The sequence below is a fragment of the Sander lucioperca genome, chromosome 2 (genome assembly GCF_008315115.2).
Source record: "Sander lucioperca isolate FBNREF2018 chromosome 2, SLUC_FBN_1.2, whole genome shotgun sequence".
Classification (NCBI taxonomy): domain Eukaryota; kingdom Metazoa; phylum Chordata; class Actinopteri; order Perciformes; family Percidae; genus Sander; species Sander lucioperca.
In genome coordinates this window covers 47935134-47954239 of record NC_050174.1, presented here as the reverse complement: position 1 = coordinate 47954239, position 19106 = coordinate 47935134, and the positions used below count along the sequence as shown (strand labels likewise).

The 19106-nt window shown below is 40.4% G+C and overlaps 2 protein-coding genes across 2 annotated transcripts; one reads left to right on the top strand and one right to left on the bottom strand.

Moving 5' to 3' along the window:
• Positions 1-3272: 3272 nt before the first annotated feature.
• zgc:194908 (uncharacterized protein LOC797835 homolog) lies at positions 3273-4570 on the bottom strand. The gene is made up of 2 exons (XM_036008482.1): positions 3543-4570; positions 3273-3317 (listed from the first exon to the last, which is right to left on the bottom strand). The coding sequence occupies exons 1-2, from the start codon at positions 4059-4061 to the stop codon at positions 3273-3275; spliced, it is 564 nt and encodes a 187-aa protein (XP_035864375.1). The 5' UTR covers positions 4062-4570.
• Positions 4571-6551: 1981 nt separating this feature from the next.
• Positions 6552-18911, top strand: fam81b (family with sequence similarity 81 member B). Its single transcript, XM_035999080.1, has 8 exons — positions 6552-7172; positions 7904-8108; positions 9469-9587; positions 11485-11614; positions 13079-13185; positions 16438-16573; positions 17079-17280; positions 18493-18911. The coding sequence occupies exons 1-8, from the start codon at positions 7129-7131 to the stop codon at positions 18624-18626; spliced, it is 1077 nt and encodes a 358-aa protein (XP_035854973.1). The 5' UTR covers positions 6552-7128; the 3' UTR covers positions 18627-18911.
• Positions 18912-19106: the final 195 nt, after the last annotated feature.

The window sequence follows — 19106 nt, the reverse complement described above, 5'->3', positions numbered from 1 at the left end:
TAACAGTGATTTAAATTGCTTCTCCACTCAGTTAACATGGGTTCTAAATATTATCAGTGGATGCATGGTTATTAACTCAATGGAATTCAGAACCTGTATTTACAATTATTTGTTATTGCAAGAACAGGGCAGAAAATATGTATATTAAAAAAAACTACCACAGTTAATATTTGTTTACAGTAATGCACTTGACAAGGGGCTTTTAGCAGGTCAGGGAGGTAATGATAGAAGGGCAACTCTGCATGAGACTGAAGGTTAGAGAGCAACCCACACTAGAGACGGACAGAAGAGTGTGAAATCGATAAAGTTTAGCTCGACTGACACAAGCGCTGGAGACAATCTGATCCATCAATATGATGTACTGTATACATTAAGTAAAGGAGAGCGTTGACAGCAGACTTGAATTAGTCATGTCAACTTAATCTATGTAGCGCATTTCATACATAATACAATGCAACACAATGTGCTTTACATTAAAATAAGATAATAATAGTGCAAAAAAAAACAGAGCAGAGCATACAAATGCTAGATATACAAGACACACACACACAGACACACACCAAGAAGTCAGCCATACACTGTTGTAAAGAGAAATGTTTTTAACCTGCTTTAAAAAGTGTTAAGTGTGGGGGCCTCAGGCACAGCCTTCCAGCCTCCTGAATAAGATGAACTATAGGTGATAATGACCCACTTTGCTTCAGTGCAAACATGTATGAAAACTTTTTTGAAACCTCTTTAGATCCAATAAAACCTATGAGAGCCAAAAATGTAATGGTAATTCCTATACAATGTGAAATGTACAACTTACAATTAGAGAGACAGAATGAGGGAGAACATGATCAATACAGTACCCATACTAACTCCTCTCAGAGTGAAAAACAGAGTAAAATAGATACCAGGACTAGGGTTGCATTTTTTTCAAGTCGACCTTTTGAAAATAAATACAATATCTTTTCAATACCATTGATAAGCAAATGTACACGGTATGATAACAATTTTCATATCACGGTATACCATGAGACTGGTATATCACTGCATCCCGAATCAGGACATATTATACAATTTGTCTATTGGTTCAAAATCCATAAATCTTTATGACAAGTGAATATGGAGTGTGCAAAGGGGACTGAAACATCATATCAGTAAAATGACTTATCATTTTCTATTTCAGCAGGTGCTTTTCTCTGCCATGTGTAACTGTAGCCTTTACACACATAGGGAAATGCCCACACACACATATATTAAAAATCTAAACACCCTGTTGCAAGCAAAAGTTAAATTTGCTAATTGTTTTTCTCCATTAAGTCAATAATGAAATGACTTCCAGAACTTGGCATTGATCCCTTCCTTCGTTTACTTTCCAAATCAAACTGTGAAAGAATTTGCTTTTTTGTGTCCCATATATTCTTATTTAATTCATGAAATTGTGGCTTGGAGCTTTTTGCTTTCATTTCAGTGATGAAAGGTTGTTGGATTTTTTTGGATGACTGTAAAAGTGTGTGACTTTGAGTTATAATCCTTGTTGGGAAAGTGTTTAGGCAGCACATAAATGCATTGTCAATAATGTTCCTGCAAATAAATGCAATTTATTTGCATGCACAAAATTGCAAATGGAAAAATGAATCAACAGTAGATATTTTAGCTGCATTAAACGCCTGTGTGTTGTGATGTTTAGTGTTTATTTAACTGACTTCTTGATTTCCTGTGCTGCGTGTTATCCCCTTTCTCTCCCCCCTTACCTTTGTACCTGCACTATCTAATAAAAAAATATTTTGATATAATGATTTTCCCCCAGGTATTAATATAGCATTTCTAATGTTATAATCTCCTCTCTCGTCACGTCTCCTCTCATTTTAATCTCCATTTATCAGTTGACCTCATGTCATCCCCTCATTGCATCTAACTCCGTCTGACTTGTCTTCATCACCTTTATTTCCTGTTGTCACCCATCATCTCATGCCATCTTTTCTCTTCCTCTAGCCTCATTACACAATAGACTAAGATCATACTGTATATCTTACATCTGTGATTGTGCATGCATACAGTCAAGCTAATAACAGATCGCTACCTCTGACTGTACTAAAACCTGAGAAGATGATGCTGTCACTGTAAGTAGTCTTCACCACGGCTCACCTCCAATGTGGAAAGTCCAACAAATGAACAACAGAAGCTTGGACAAACATGGCAACAACAGGAGGTAACTAATGGCTCATATTGAATGCTAAGACTTTATTTGCCAAAGTGAGATCCCTGTGTATTATGTAACTGGTAAGTGCTATGATGAAGCTGCAAGATCAGTTTCAGTGAAATAATTAATAGTTGCTTTAGTTTACCTCTTTAGCTGAGTGCACTGCATTAGAGATTTAATGGATAAGATATCTTTGGCCCTAACTTCAGTGGGGTGAACTGTACTCATTCTAAATCACTTTTAGACAGCGATCTGGATGATGCTCAGAAAAGCAGGTCTGGAACACTTCAAGAGTGGTGAGATGAAAAGCATTGCAATTACTGCTGCCACTGAAACAGAATTCACTTGGGCACACATACTGTATGTTCAATAGTATTTCTATCGACAGCACTGTTATATATCAGAACAGCTGATCTTTAATGACATGACCTACTGTAGGACCAGTGAATTGGACTAGTATCGGGATAAGACATGGCCTTAAAGATGTTTTACTTACTGTAATTATTACTCTCATCAGACAGTGTTTTCTATATGATTTGACTTCTCTCAGACCTTTAGGGCTGTATGTCATTTGTGTGAATGTAACCTTCACAACTAGCCTACTCCAGCTGATATATACCGTTAAAGGCATACTATGTATGCAAGCTGTAGTTCCAATGAGACAACCTGTAGGGGGACCGAAGATGGAAAAGTTACATAGTATGCCTTTAATGCTGTTTGTTTCTAGGGTACTCTGACTCATGTTGAGTTGTGTGGGAATATATCAATCTAACTAACTATTTGCAAACTGGCCTCTTTTAATGAAAAGGAAACACATGATGAAGCATGCATGGGCATGTTGCAGCCCCTGTCTACTGGCAAGGACACTGTGACAGATGGACTGTGAAGCCAGGAGGACAATCCCTGTACTGGAAAAAAAGATGTAAGCAGGCAAAAGGAGGCTGTTAATGACATCCATGAAATACTAACAGGGAGTCTATAACTGAAATGTAGCCTACACATCCAGGATATGTAGCATGGGGTGACAGTGATGGTGACATGATTACAAACCAAGTAGCTTGTGATGTAAGCTTGTTGGTGATGTTCACAGGCATTGGTTGTAGTCATATGGCCCATACAGCCCTACAAGCTACAGGACAGATAAAAGAATATAGTGGACTGACAAAACAATGAGTGCATCACATGATTGGAGCAGTGAGCACGTCGCAGCACCACACCATCATGAAACTTGTCATTTTCAGGGCAATGTAGCCAAGCCCGCCTCCTCATGGATTTAAATTTTTGCAATACCCCCACTTAATAGAAACATATAATTTACCAGATGCGTGTGTTTACCACATGCGTCTTTACTCACAGAATCACTTGCGTTTTTACGCGGCTGCTCCTCCTCTCCCTCCACCGCGGCCGGGTCCATCACCAGTTTCTCGAAGCACGCCGAGCCGAGAGAGGAGCTCTTCTGCTGGTACGTGATCAGCTGGGATACGGGGAGTTTCGGGCTTCCGTGCGCCGTCAGCTCGGGTTTGCTCCCCGTGGCTCCTGAAGCTGCGCCAAGGGGATCGCTGCTGGTGCCGGGGAGCGCGTCGCTTCCATGGGACGTCTTATCTCCTGCAAAAGGCGCCGGCGGAGAGCAGCGCAGATTCGGCTGAGACGACGAAAAAACTCGGTCCAGCTGTTTCTTTTTCCTCTTAAACATCCATAACCCCGATTCCTTTTTGCTGCCCTCCGCGCCCCCGGTACCCCGACGCTCCGATCCCAGTTTAGGACTGAGCCAAGGCTTGGTTTTCTCCTGGAAATGCTTCCACATCCTCCGCTGGTAGGACAGAGACTCCTGTCCTTTGGCGGTGCTCTCATCCTTAGGGGATTTCTGCTCCATGGTGCCTGTGCAGCAGCCAGCCAGCCTGAGCACACTCTGAATAGTGGAAGGATGTCACAGTTGGGCTTGCTGCAGCTCGGGAGCACTTCCACTGATGATCAGGTTTAGAGCGCCAAGAAGGAGACGCACAGTGAAATGATGATGGGGGTGTTAGTCTCCCAACTAATCTTGTAGAACGCCTATGCAGGCAGCACTGTAAATTTTGCCATGCACTGAGCACCACGTGCACTTGTCAAGCTTGTCAAGACGTCAAGCAATAGCCTCATCTATTGAAGATTTGTCTCAGCTCAGTGGTGAAGTTGGAGCACATGCAGCGACTTCTCCATGACTATACCTGAAAATGCTTGGTAGTGCTCCGCTTGGACGTTGACGGTCTGTGCGTATCCTGCTCTGTCCACTGTGCTTTACAAGGCTAAGGGTTTAGTCAAACTTCCCCATTAATTGTCATATTCAAATGAAGGACGAAGGCTGCACCGCGCCTCCCTCTGGCCAACCATGTCACTCGACTGGATAATCTGTATTCTGGTGATTGCATAACGCAACCCAACAGTGCCTCGTGGATATGTTTATAAGTCAACTGTGGGTCCTCTGTCACCCCCATCTGAGTTTATCTCTTTGTAGTTGGTGCCTGGTGATTTTCAGCCTCTAAATTCATTCTTTAATCGCAGTGACCTTGGTAAATCCAGAGCTGACAGTAAGTCTGAAACCTTAGAGGTTTTAAAGACTTGTTCCTTTTTGTATTGTGTAGATGTGTTTGCACTGTGGTCATGTCTGGATACAAATAGGTCAGGCTTCAGTGAATGTTATCACCCACATGAGGCAGCGAGCAGGCAGCGCTGAACAGCCTCTTCCCTTTTTAAGTGCTGTGCTGCTGCGGTGCATAGGCCTTATAACTCATTACGTCTTCCCCACGGCACTTGTTTCAGTGCTGGCCTGTTCTGCCCCCTCTGGTTAACACTGTGCCCACTATCAAGTAAACAAAAACACAGACAGTAATTACAAGAATGAATACCTCTCTCCATCTAATTCTCTGCAGCACACATAGCCTATTCATACATGGAAGAGGTCACAGAATGGCTTTTTAATTGCGAACAGGGCTGATGAAAATGAACTTGTATGGTAATGTTATGGATGAACTTTACCACAGAGAGGAATTTAGGACTCGCATGCTGCTCGCGTGGACATTTATCCCTGTGAGAGAGCCTTTTGGTGATCTGACCTTGGTATCACCTGTAGGGATGAATGATGAAGGTGTGAGTGGCACTGATAAAACCTTCTGTTGCGAGCTCTCGACCCTCTAATAATGAAAAAATGATTATCAGCCTCCAATGTTGCATGGTCATTTATGGCAACATTGACCTCTATAGAAGAATACTTTAGGTCATTTCTGTGTAATCAGAATGTGTATTAAACATTAAATGAGAATCCATTAATGAGTTTTGTTGTAGCTTGGGATCATTTTGGTTGATATCACATCCACCCAGCAAAATAAAACTATTTAATTACAACCAGGAGGGCACTGGCAGCAACACAGTGAACTGCACTGCCCTGAACCCCGCTCTAAGTTAAGTAGATAGAGATGTGAGCATGTGAGCCAAACCATTCCTTTCAGCTACTATCAGCTTTTTTGGATAACTGATGAGTCTGCAGTGAGCATGCCTTTCCTCTAAATGATTCTGGTCCTGTTGATAAGAGACTCGTCCACAGTGTGTGTGTATCTGTGCACGCATACACCTGCACACAGACACTTAAAATCTCAGAATCATGTCCAATGACTGCAATTGTAATTCAGTGTCACTACTAGAACAACGTGAGTCACACTGTATGATAATATGGATCAGGTTAAATTAAACATAAAAAGGCCATTTCCACTGTGTTGAGTCATCATGCCTCTCATAACTTATTCAGTCAGAGAAAAGCTTAATGTACATAGCTAGTTATATTGTGTGCAATGAAACAGCAGAGGGAAGAGATACAGAGCTGATTTGGCCAATATTCACTTACTGTACTGTCCGTGCCCAGTTCATATCATCGTACATATTCTCTTTTCCAGCCTCAGCCGGCTTCAGCCACAAGAATTGCAGCAGGTACAACCTGAACCTCTTAGCGCTGGCCAATGAGTTATTCAAAACTTGACACTAGACTCAAACACCTTTAGAATATTTTATATGTCCATGTACAGCAGAATAGAACAAATTCTTTGTTTTAGTTTGTTATTGATTGGATTGGATTGATTGGATTGTTTTTTTTTTATAGAATTAAAATATTAACACTAAGCTCAGTTTGAATTTTAATCAAATGCTAATAAAAATGTACGTTTGTAATCTGTAATTAGCCTATTTGGCGGCATTAGAAGGACCACCCCAAGGGGGCTTGATTGTTTTACTTCATAGAAAAATGAAATAGACTCTTAATTTCTGAAAACTTTAAACCATTAATGATTAGGCTAACTCTAGTGAAAAAGAGTGCCAAATACAATAAGACCACCATTGCATTAATTCACTGTATCTATAAGGTAATCAACCATCCAGTTCATGAATTGTCTAGAAGAACAAAATGAAGGGCAGCTGGACTCTAGTTGTCTTTGAGTTCAGGTCAGTTCCTACATTGTGGACTACTCAGTTAGTCAGCTACATTTCTTAGAGTTTAGGGAAAAGTAATGTTCACACTCAATGTTCTGCTTTGCTGAGTTAAGCTGCTTCACCAACTATACAATGCATCACTCTTGCATTACTGTGTTGACAAATTCTGACTGGCAGGCAGGCACACCCCGCTCAACAAGACACACAGTTACCAAGTGACAACACAAACACATGAACTAAGAGAACTGAAGAAAAGCAGACCTGTGAGTATTCTAAAATGTAAAACATGAAAATTACTTGTTATTGTTGATTTAAAAAAATGAAAATATTATATTGCGTTATATTGTATGGGTCTCTTTATACACAGAGAGGACTATAAAAAGTTTATTCTGGTTGACAGAGCAGATTAAAAACAAATTTGAGTAAAAACTACTGCATTTCTCACCACAATATGTAATATGTGTTTCTCTTTTTAGACAAGAAAAATGTCAAACAGCTGGAAGTTACAGCCCAATCAGAACCCCACCAGGTAACTTTTCTTATTGACACTTTGTATTGATATTTATCCATAAAGTAGTTGTGGGTCACTTATTCAATTCTCAAATCAATCTGCGAGAGGTAGAAAAGTTAAAAGTTATCTCCCACCAGCAACCTTTCTAACACCCCCTGTGAATCACATTGATCAAATTAATCCTTAATCCACAGTAGCATCAGACAGAGTGACACAGCACGCACAGGGACAGGAAGTCAATAAGAGATCTGGTATGAGGATGACCTGAGGGAATGGAAACCAGTGCACATCATCTCATTCCGTCTTCATTATTCTTCTGGGTGGATGAATGCTTCATTGAATTATACTGTCAAGTGATTTTTTTAAATTCCTGAATCTATTCCTGTGCCTCCAGTGCTCTAAAATGTTAACTTCTTGATTTGTAACACGTGTCCCTGAATTACCAAAATCAATTATCAGGAGACTTTAAACTGTTGAGACTCATAGCTTGGTTTTCTGTTTGTTTACTTCCTGATTTAAGGCGTGGTGTCTTGGAGGGTAGTTTGAGCAGTCAGGAGAGGACACTGGCTGTACTGTAAAGTGCTTTTTTTAAATTCCTAAATCTATTCCTGTGCCTCCAGCGCTATAAAATGTTAACTTTTCATGATTTGTAACACATATCCCTGAATTACCAAAATCAATTATAAGGCGCTTCTAAACTGTTGAGACTCAAAGCTTGGTTTTCTGTTTATGTTTACTTCCCGATTAAGGCCTGATGTCTTGGAGAGTCTGAGCAGTCAGGAGAGGACACTGGCTGTGCTGCTGGAACAGGCTTTCAGGATCAAAGAGGAGGTGTCAGCAGGTCTGCAGTCCGCCCAGGGCTCCGTCCAGGTCGAGGCACTGTCTCGCAAGCTGCTGGAGAATCACATACTGACTATCACACGCATTGTCAAGCAGCTTAGCATGGACATACAGGTATACAAGTGGGCAGATGGTGGAGGTTAGTTAATTTACTAATGCACTTAACCAATGTATTGTTGCAATGCGTCATGTAGCCTTTTTTGTCGGAAATAACTTCTCATTATGTGGATGGAGTCCATGTCCATCCATGTGGATTCCCTTTTTTTCTCTACCTGTCTGCTTTCCTGCTTTTCTTTCATCTGCTCTCCTCTGTTCTCCTCATCTCTTTCCATGTAAAGCACAAACCCGGACACACACACACACACACACACACACACACACACACACACACACATAGTGCGTTTCACTATCTTTGTGGGGACCCGCCATTGACATAATGCATTTCCTAGCCCCTTACCCTAACCTTAACCACCACAACTAAATGCCTAACCTTAACCCTTACCCTCACCCTAACCATAACCTAATTCTAACCCTAATCCTAAAACCAAGTCTTAACCCTCAAACAGACCTTTAAACTTGTAGGGTCCAGCATTTTGGCCCCACAAAGCTATCCGGACCCCACAAGTATAGTGTATTCCTGGTTTTAGGAGCCCACGAATGTAGTTAAACGAGAACACACACACACACACACACACACACACACACACACACACACACACACACACACACACACACACACACACACACACCCAGGCCTCCAAGCTCACAGCTGATTTGATTACACCTGATAGAATGGTGCAGCGCCTGAGCAAAGCCTGCCTGACTGCTCGTCAACATCAGCTAGTGGACATTTTGTATGCATAAGCAAAAAACAAATGAAGTACACAGTATGTGGCTAAATAGATAATGCCAAGTAATACACAAACCTCAGTCAATTACTGCAGAGAGTGCGTTGTAATATGACTCATGAAACAAATGAGTGTTTGGAGTCATCTTTGACTGAGCAGAACATCAAGCCACAGTTTGATAGCTGCCTTATAGAAACAGAGCACAGAAATGAAACACATTACTTCATTAGTACATACCAAATGGGCCATTAATATGATTAGAGGCCTGTCATTATCTGAAATAGTACATGCCTGAGAGCTAATTAATTCTGCTCTTGTAAAAGTAATAAGCTATGTCGTGAAGTGAATATGCTTGGCTCTCATGATAAGCCAGAGGGTTGTCTTGTTGATGGTGGGTTATGTTGGGTTATCACACATGTGAATGGCCTATTTTATACAATGATCATTCATGCAATAGCGGTGAGGAAATGTCTGGCCTTTCTTAACAAGGACCATATGGTAGTTTTACCCACATCGGTTGTTTTGACAGCATTAAAATGAGTGTCAGAAGGGGAATTAACACACTATTAAAAATGACTACGGCTTTAACATAAAATAGACAAATACACTCCCTTTGTTCTGGGCAGGCCCTGGAGAGACAGACAGCCCTGCGGGACTCCATCACCTCTGGAACCACAATGGCTGTTCAAAGCCTGGAGCAGAAGAACGTGGCTGGCATTGGAGACCTGAGAGGAAGAGTAGCCAGGTATGCACACCAGGCCTGGGTCAAACAGTGTATGCAAACACTGAGGTGCTGTTCAGTATTAACATATACAGCAATGAGACTGCACATCAAAACTCTCCACTAAAGCATTATTCGAAGGGATTGTACAATTGTTTAGACCCAAGTCTAGTGCATGACTGATTTGTTTTTCTTTGCTATTATCCTACTTGTTTTTCTCTTGCTCTAATGAAGTGAGATTGTAAAGCCTGCATTCTGTCTGACAGCTCTTCACACTCTCACAACTTCCAGTCCGTCGTGGCATCGCCTCTGACACTACCACAGACACACACATGCGCACATTAATTGTTTCATTCTCAACAGAATTAAGCTTCTAGGTTTGAACACACTCTAGATGCTTATTAGCACTTGCTCATTATTTGGTGTCTGTGCAGAGTGCAGACAGGATTAATTTGTACACTTATTGTGTATGTAGATTAGATTGCTGAAGAGAGGCTGTCGTCATGAGGATTGCGTTAGGATGGGTGTTTTAGGTTTTCAGCTACCTAGGCTAAAGTCTTTTGACCATCCCTGGCAATCACTGGTCAATACACCTGAGATAATATAATTTCTCATCAGACAGTAGATCAAAGATGAATGTTATGTTGTGAACATCTTATTTCACAGTAGACCGGCCTCATCCGTGGTGTTTAAGAGGTCAGTGGTGAGAAGGAATATTGTCTATTACTCAACAAATAGCTGATTTATGGTCCAATAAAAGCTATGGAAAAAACCCACCTACTCAGCCTAATGACCATTAATGCACATTAATCATAAATAATCAAGTAAGTTGAGAGCCAGTGTTTTTTTTTAATGAACTGTATTATTCTATGAAGCCCTTCATAGAAGCGCTGAAGTGGTCTACAGGGAAATAACCCTTATTTCACACTGGGCATCTCCACAATTAGCTGCTGGCTTTGGTTGTTGAGCTCACATTGTATTTGATCACAAATAATATATTGACACACATACACACACACACACACACACACACACACACACACACACACACACACACACACACACACACACACACACACACACACATAGTGCGTGGCACTATCTTTGTGGAGACCTGTCATTGACATAATGCATTCCCTAGCCCCTTACCCTAACCTTAACCCTTACCCTCACCCTAACCATAACCTAATTCTAACCCTAATCCTAAAACCAAGTCCCTCAAACAGACCTTTAACCTTGTGGGGTCCAGCATTTTGGCCCCATAAATATAGTTAAACAAGAACACACACACACACACACACACACACACACACACACACACACACTGTAACTCTGATAGAGACGGGGAGAGAGTTAGTATTTGCTGGCTTAGTGATGGCATCTTAAATTAAGCACAGGAAGGAAGAGCGCTATATTACAATGCTGATAATAAGCAGCGCAGTTCATGCTTATTACATAAACTGAACGGAAAATATATCAGAAGCAAGATGTTGCATGTGAGACGCGGAAAAGTATTCTTCCACAATCTGCTGATTGCATTTGGTGATAAATGTGGTAAACTATTTTATTAATTTGATTGGTTGTCATGTTTTTTTTTCAGTAATTCTTCATCAAGAGATAAAAACATGTTTCCACTAGAACGTTTAAATGTTTTTGTTCAGCATTTAAAGGATGAAAGATCACTGCTTAAGATTCAGCAGAGCCTTCTTCTGGCTTCCATTAGCTCGCCTTGGAAAGTATTGATAAGGGCAGCTGTCCTGTTTGTCTACTGTCTGAATGTTGTGCGCTTCAAAATAGTGCTTCCTCCCTGTTGTCTCCAGCCTTTTGCTCATCTCCCTGACTTCACACCTTTCCTCAACTCCCTCCCATCCCACTATTCTGATTCTGTGGTGCCACTCTGCTTCCCCACCTATTATGTCAGATGTGACGCCAGCATTGCCAAGCTGAGCGCTGACGTGAGCTCTGGGGAGCTGCGGGTGATTAGACTGCAGCAGGAGATGGCAGCGCTCAGGTCAGCATTGGACGTACGGCTCAAAGAGCTGGAAGTCAAGGTGAGACGGTGCGTGAATACTGACAAAGGGTTTGGCAGGGCCAAAATCAAAATCTTTATAAGGCTTTAAAAGTCAATCCTCTGATACCTGGACATACCAAAATTCTTCTTCAACTCAGTGACATTCAAAACATTAAACTTTGAGGGAACATTCTGTTTTCTGTAATATTGCAACGCTAGGATAGTACATTGCATATTTGTAATCATGATAGTTGCATGGCTCTGGAGATGGTAATGTATAGCAGTCAGTTAGTTCACCAATACTCTATGGATTGCAATGCAATTTTGTTCAGACATCCATGGTCCCCCGCAAATGAACAGAGTGAGATTGGTCATCCCCTGATTTTCCTCTAGCGCCACCAACAAGTTTACAGTTTTGTTTTTTTAGAGACATGTCTCAAAAACCTTTGTATGGATTACCATTACATTTTGGTAATAAACTAAGATGATGAACATTAGCATGATAGCATGCTGGCATTAGCATTGAACTCAAAGCACGCTTTACCTAAGTACAGACTCAAAGATGCACCTGCATGCCTGTAGACTTCAGCTTGTCATATGTCATATGTCTTAAATAATGCCGTATTACATTAAATAGCAAAGTCTACAATCCTAACCTAATCCTTACCCCTCCTCTGTCTGTCCTCACACAGTGTTGAGCCTGGGAATCATTTGAATACTCAAGTCTCAAATTATGGAATAATGTGTTCCTTTGTGAATTTATTTAGGTATAAACAGGGGATTACATTCATTTAAATGCTGCTTGCATGAAAGAAATAATAATCTGACAATACATACAGGGGGTGTATTTGCTGTTTATCCTAGAGAGAATGGCTGGCTGTTTGGCACGTGACTGGTAAGTGAGACTGGCCTTATCAATTAAAGTCAGAGGCTTAACCACTGACTCTGAAAGAGGAAAATGAGATGTGAAATGAATTCAAACAGATCTCCATAAACATCCTTTACTGCCTTTTGAGATCAAACGTTCTTTCCAAGATGAATATTATAGAGAAATTACTAAAAGACTGGATTAGGACACACATGTCACATGTTATAATACTCTCCTTCACTTTACTAAATCCAAAGCTGACCACAACTGCCCTCAACACACACACACACACACACACACACACACACACACACACACACACACACACACACACACTCACACTGATTCAGCCTGCGCTCAGTCCTGTTAGTGGCACAGGGAGGTAAATCATTGTGATGGCAGCTCATTAACTTTAGAGCAGTGGTCAAGCATGTACCATAAAGATAATTGAAAATGCAGAAAAAGTGGGTCGCCGCAGTTACTCCCAGTGCTGACTGGCCACAGGACTGGTGCAGTAGCTCAAACAGCTCGACTCAGCAGAAACCGCAGAGGGTAAAAGTCAGATTATGGAGATAATGGAGCAAGATGCTCCAACGTCATATAACAGCATGTGTTTGTGTATTCTCCTTTTTCCAGCTTCATCATGACTTGGGGAGGCTGGAGGCCTCATTGTCAGAGCATTCCCAGGGACAAAAAAACTCTATGGCTGATCTGCATACACAAGTTAAACTACTAGGAGCCAGGTAAGGCCATTAATTAAAGAAAAAGCACAACCCCAAAACACCTGGGCTACTTGTTTAAATACTAAGGCATGTATAAGACTGATTTCTTCTTTTGTTTTTTTTCACTGGCTGTTTGGTGCACATTGGTGCTTCTGTACATAAACTACAGAGTTAGCAGTGGTAAGGAGTAAAAAGAACACGGCTAAATGGCTCACCACTGATACTACACATTAATGCTTCTTATCTCGTGGTGTTAATGTGCTTCCAGGGATTACCCTGATTATCAAACCTAGGTTTTGTGGGGAAATCGGGCTGCTGCTAAACATGCAAACACTGCAAAGTTTTATTATAATTTACATGAAGAAGGCTTTCACAATAGTTGGCTTAGTGTTCCTGTAAAACTGCTTTATGCTAGAAGTGTCTGTGGAGATAACTTTTAATTAAACGTCTTTGTATAAATGGGCTTACTATGTTCTTTTTAATTCCATACTTCCAGACTCTAATTTCTAATTCTAATTTCTTGAAGACTAGTCTCAGTCTGTATTCAATGTGCTGCTTGTGACTGGGAAATATGGCTAAATTTTCTTGGCTAATTTGCCTTTTAGCAGCAGTCTTCAAGTGATTGATTCTTTATGTTAATTTTTTTATTCTGCCCAGACCCACATAATAAATAATAATCTATGAGGAACTAATTTGCCTATCAAATAATATCCCCAGTCGGGCCTAACTCTCTATAGCTGGGCATTTCAGAGCCATTGCCGTCTCAAACTTTTGATGCCAGAGGCAGAGAAAATCTGTTAGTTAAATTGATTTGCTAATCCATCTGATAAATAATCTCAATTGGCAGTAACAGGCAAAATAAATCACTGATGTACGAAAAGAACAACAGATAAAAATAGATGAAAAGCAATTCTGTCCAGGAGCCAGGTGGAATAATGACAAAAACAAGTAACTACAATATTATATCTTCCATTCATCCATCCATCCATAGTAGATTCAGTAGATTTTGCTTCCACCTGGCTTTTTGTTAAACATTCAAAGTCAAACCCTTTCAGCTCCAACCACCTCATTTATGGCTACGATACACTGAAAAGCTACTTTTGTTAGAAGCAACGTAGGTACAGTACAGGGTATCAAAACCTGAAACAAGACATGTGACAACATCTTTTAAATCCTACACACAAGATGCCTATACACAGTACATCCATTAGAAAGGCCAGCCACACTCCAATTTACTGATGAGTGGTGACAGAAAGTTGTTGATGGACCGAGTACTGTGTTGTCTTGTGTACGTCTTGGGCTGATTCATTTTAAGGTTGTACATAGGGTCCACTTTTTAAAATCAAAATTGTCTGTTATTTTCCCGGAAGTAGAGGATAAGTGTGATCAATGTCTGAACCTACATTGCCACTTGAGCCACATGTTTTTCCTTTGTCCACGCTTACACATTTTCTGCTCTGGTTATTTCAACACAATTTCAATTATAACAAGAATAGATTTTCAACCGTGCCTCTTAATTGCTATTTTTGGGACCCCAGACCAGTCAGATCGACTAAATTTGGCACAGACAGAAATTCTTAGTTTCACATCTTTAGTAGCCAGACGTCGAATTCTCTTACAGTGGAAGTCTCCAAACCCTCCTTCAGTTTCACAGTGGCTTAAAGATGTAATGTTTTTCTTGAAACTTGGGGAAATTAAGTACACGATGAAAGGTAACACTGATAAGTGGTTTTGTATATGGCAGCCTTTTCTATCATATTTCGCAGACTTACAAGTCTTACCAGACTATGTTCTGTTATATTTTGTATGTATGCATATGATTCCAACTAAGCCAGGGTGGGGTGGGTGGGTGATTTGTGTGCGCCTTTTATATAAAATTTGTTGTGCTCTGTCATTTTGTCTTTTTCTGTTTAAAATCTAAACTGTGCAAAATGTTTATTTTCAAAACTTGGTTCTGATCTCAATAAAATATGTTTAAAATAAAAAGCCCACAGTACTGCTCAGAGCAAAAGGCCACTGAAAAAATAATCAAATATGCTTAATAATACGTTTCAGTCAAGCTCAAGAACACAACGACGGCAATTAGATGGAAGCATTCTGACCCTCTTACAATAGGGAAATGATAAACCTCCATGGAGACAGGCCGGTTCTGAAAACTCAACCAACACAGCCAAATCAGCTGCTCTGTTGTCTAGTGTGTACACCTGGCTGAACATCTGTCAACATTAGCAATATTAGCCAGCCAGCGTGGAGTTATGAAGGATGTGTCTCTGCAGCAGCAGACCTGAAGAGGAAAATTCACTTGTAACAGGAGTCTGATTTGTATTGTGGTCAAACACAGACACACATCAAGTCCTGGCATTTGCCTCATTGATTTTCTCATTTAGGAAGAATCCCCTGAATCGGAGGGATTATAGGAAAGGTCAATTAAAGTGCCAATATGTTTTTATATAAAACACTTTGATGAGACACTGCATATTTACGGTACTAAAGCCCACACAATATTTCACTCAACCTGTCTAACGTTGCAGCTTTCATCTGAGACATTTTAACATTGTTAACCCGATGGGTTACTGTATGTGAGTTATGTGAGCTGCATACAGCTATATAAATGGCAACGAGATTTGTTTAGCTTCCACAAACAAACACAGTGTTCACAGCTACAGAGAGGCCATACGATCAGCATCAGTTGTTTCTTAACTGTTCATGCAGCATCATTCCACCACAAGAATGTGAGTTTGTGTGTCTCTGCACAAATAGCAGCAGCACTCCAGAGTAACAGTGTTCTGCCTGCAGAGGCTGGCATCAAGTAAACCAAAAAAAGCAGCACTGTTGCTGAGGTAGTCTTATCTCTAATTACCAAAGAGAGGATGTCTGAACATAAAGCATCTTGCTTTTAAAATAAACTGACAGAATATCAATTATTGATTTATTATTGGCATTCTGTTTTCACTCCATAGCCAGTTTTACACACTGCATTGACAAGGAGATGCCAATAAAGTATTGGTAATGGAAACAGAGAAATTCTTATGTCAATGCCAAGCACCAAGTAGTGCCAAGTAGGAGCTTTATATAATGGGCCTAAATTTACAGCAAGCATTGCTCAGGTTTCTAGGTATTTACAAGTCTGTATGAATTTTTAAGACAATCCTATCTAATTTACTAATGGCATTTTCGGTGTCTAGTTTTGAACAAAAAAAATGCAATTTGTATGTAGTTGTAGTTTGTAAAGCCTACTGTATTCCCTTATTTCTATTCCTGCTGGCTTTGCAGGATGTCAGCTGAACTGAAGGAAGCCAAGGAGCAGACCGATTCGCTAAGGAAGTGGGCACAACAACAGCTCAACAGTTTAGCCCAGGCTCATACGGAAAGCAGCCAGCAGCACCGCACACAACTGCAGGACAAAATGGTAGGTTTCAGTGATCCACAATTTATGCAATTATGTCCACAATAACAACATGCAAGCAATAGGCAGGCAGCATTTAGAATATCCTCCTTTTGCCTTTGCTGTGCTTCAAGTCTTTGCATCAAATTGCAAGGATCTGCAAGACTTCTTATTTGTGTGCAAAGTTCAGTCACACTTCTTGAGCTGTGTGACTCAGCAGAAAAAAAGTACTTCACTTTGAAAAATGATGAGAGTTAAAGGGAGGGATTGGTATGGGTGAATTGTTCAAGGTGCCACATGTGACATTTCTAAGCATCGATCATGATTAAATTAACCATGAGACCTGTGATATAATTACACACTTAGAGTTATAGTTATACATTAAAAGTAGCCTAATATGTTTGTGAACTTGTAATGCTCAAATGTCACAAGTAACACACTGTTCACATATTACACATATCACATGTTCGCAAGGATTAAAAAACTGCCGTGCAGTGCTGTACGTTTGAAATCTTAGTTCTGTGTTCAGCTAGAGGCGGAGTCAAGATTAGCTGTCCAGCTACGTGCTCTGGAGGCCCGTGTGGAGCAGTTTGAAGCCCAGCGGGAGCAGTCCAAACGCAGCCAGGCAGAACAGCTGAAACGCTCTGAAACCAAACTCACTAAAAGAATGACCTTAGGGGAGAGCGGCCTTCATCAGGAGCTGCAACTGCTCAAACAGGAATACCACAAAGGTGGGTGATGCTGTCATCAGTGACTAAACAGACACATAATACACATAGGTACCATATACGTCAAGGAAAAAACACACATGCTGAAAAGGTTCACAAAAGAGTCAGAAAAGAGAGCGAGAGACTGTTCATAATTACTACTCCACTAATATTCACTAATATACAGCTGTTTTTTAATATGGCAAACAATCATGTCAAAAACTATTTCTAAAGACATGGTCAATTAAGCCTCAGCTCTCGCTCTCTCTCTGTGATAAAGAAAACTACCAACAACACACTAAAATCAGCTTCTGGTCGTAAATGCAAATACAGCAGGATCTCTGCCAGATTAAATTAGAGGGATGTTGAGTTACAGCTAGCTACCTCAAAGCTAATAAGTCATACAGTAGGACAAGCCATACCATCCAGGCAACCCAGTACAGCAGCTCTGCTCTGCATCAAGCTGCTGCTGACATCCATCCCCGTCTCACTGCTGTGCCACTCGAAGTCATTTCCCAGGAGCTCTGGCACAAGATTTCAAACCTTTCCCACCTCCTGTCAACCTCTCTCAGTCTCCAGCTCTTATTAAAGTGTAGACAAATAGAAAGGAGGCAAAGCCTCTCTCCAGTAAATAAGTGCAGGAGTAAACTGCTCTATGAATCATTGCTCAGCCACCGCTCTCAGTCCTAGAGAGAGCCATCCATCTATCGCTCTATTTTAGGTATAGGATGAAAAGATAGAAGGAGATGGTATTAGATGAGAGAGAAAGCAATACATAATTGATCAGTGTCGTACATTCTCGTGGCAAGACAGGCGTGGGGGTCATAAAGAGAAGGAGAGAGATTTAATATCCCATCATAGTACAAGAAACGTTATCCCTCCACCTCACAGTCACTGGATATTACTTTTTAGAGTACATGCAATATTGAAAAATATTTCTATTTTAGCCAGTATGTTCTTAACTACGAGTGATGTCATCATAACTGATGATTAGGACCATAGACAGTTTTTTATTTCAGACCAGTAGAATATTGGAGAGAGCAAACTTGTTAACATATTGAAAGAAATTGAAACTATTGAAACTAGGCTAAATAAAAATGTAACTGTTATAACACCAAATGTCAAATGTTGGAGTCAAGAAAAATAACTGTCATAAAGCTAACGTTATAGAGAGTTTTAAGCATTCAGAGAATAATTTTCACTCAAATGCATGATGTCTGCTCCTCTTTTGAACAGGGTTCCTGTCTGTGCATGATGCCATTGAGTCCCTGAGACAGATAGGTGACATCAAATCCCGCCTCGACAAGAAGAAGCTTCAGAAGGATATCAGGCACATCGGCAGCAAAGTGGCAGAGCTCAATGACTTGTGACATTATCAGCTGAAGCAACTGAGGCAATAGCTTGAATCAAACTCTTTCTAAAATCAAAAAGCATGCCAGGCGTCCAATGTTCCTCATTGGCTTTTTATTCACATATTTTTCTATGATCTATTTTAATTTCATAACTCTTTGAAAATTAGAGAAAGTATCTTGTAATTAATCTTGTAAAGTAGAATACCGCTTGTGAAATGTTAGGCAATTTGATTACAGACAGACCTGTGACAATATTAACACATTTTCTTATGTTTTTAATAAATGAAAATGTAGTCAAATTAAGATGTGTTTATTATTATTTGTCAAGTCATGTGAAAGATGTTGAAAGATGTTCGGATAGGACCAGTTTAAAAGTTGTAAGAGATTTTCATGTCATGACATATACAGTGAGAAACAAGTGTGGTCATGGGATCACCATTTTTCAAAACAGTTTATTAGCCTACTATATAAATTAATTTATATATAGAGCGATGACTA

Coding starts and splice junctions, on each gene's coding strand:
- zgc:194908 (XM_036008482.1), bottom strand. CDS start 4,061: ATGGAGCAGAAATCCCCTAAGGATGAGAGCACCGCCAAAGGACAGGAG. Junction 3,318..3,542: donor GTAAAAACGCAAGTGATTCT/GTGAGTAAAGAC, acceptor TCTGTCCTGTAG/CTTGTAGGGCTGTATGGGCC.
- fam81b (XM_035999080.1), top strand. CDS start 7,129: ATGTCAAACAGCTGGAAGTTACAGCCCAATCAGAACCCCACCAG. Junction 13,186..16,437: donor GTTAAACTACTAGGAGCCAG/GTAAGGCCATTA, acceptor CTGGCTTTGCAG/GATGTCAGCTGAACTGAAGG. Junction 17,281..18,492: donor CAAACAGGAATACCACAAAG/GTGGGTGATGCT, acceptor TCTTTTGAACAG/GGTTCCTGTCTGTGCATGAT.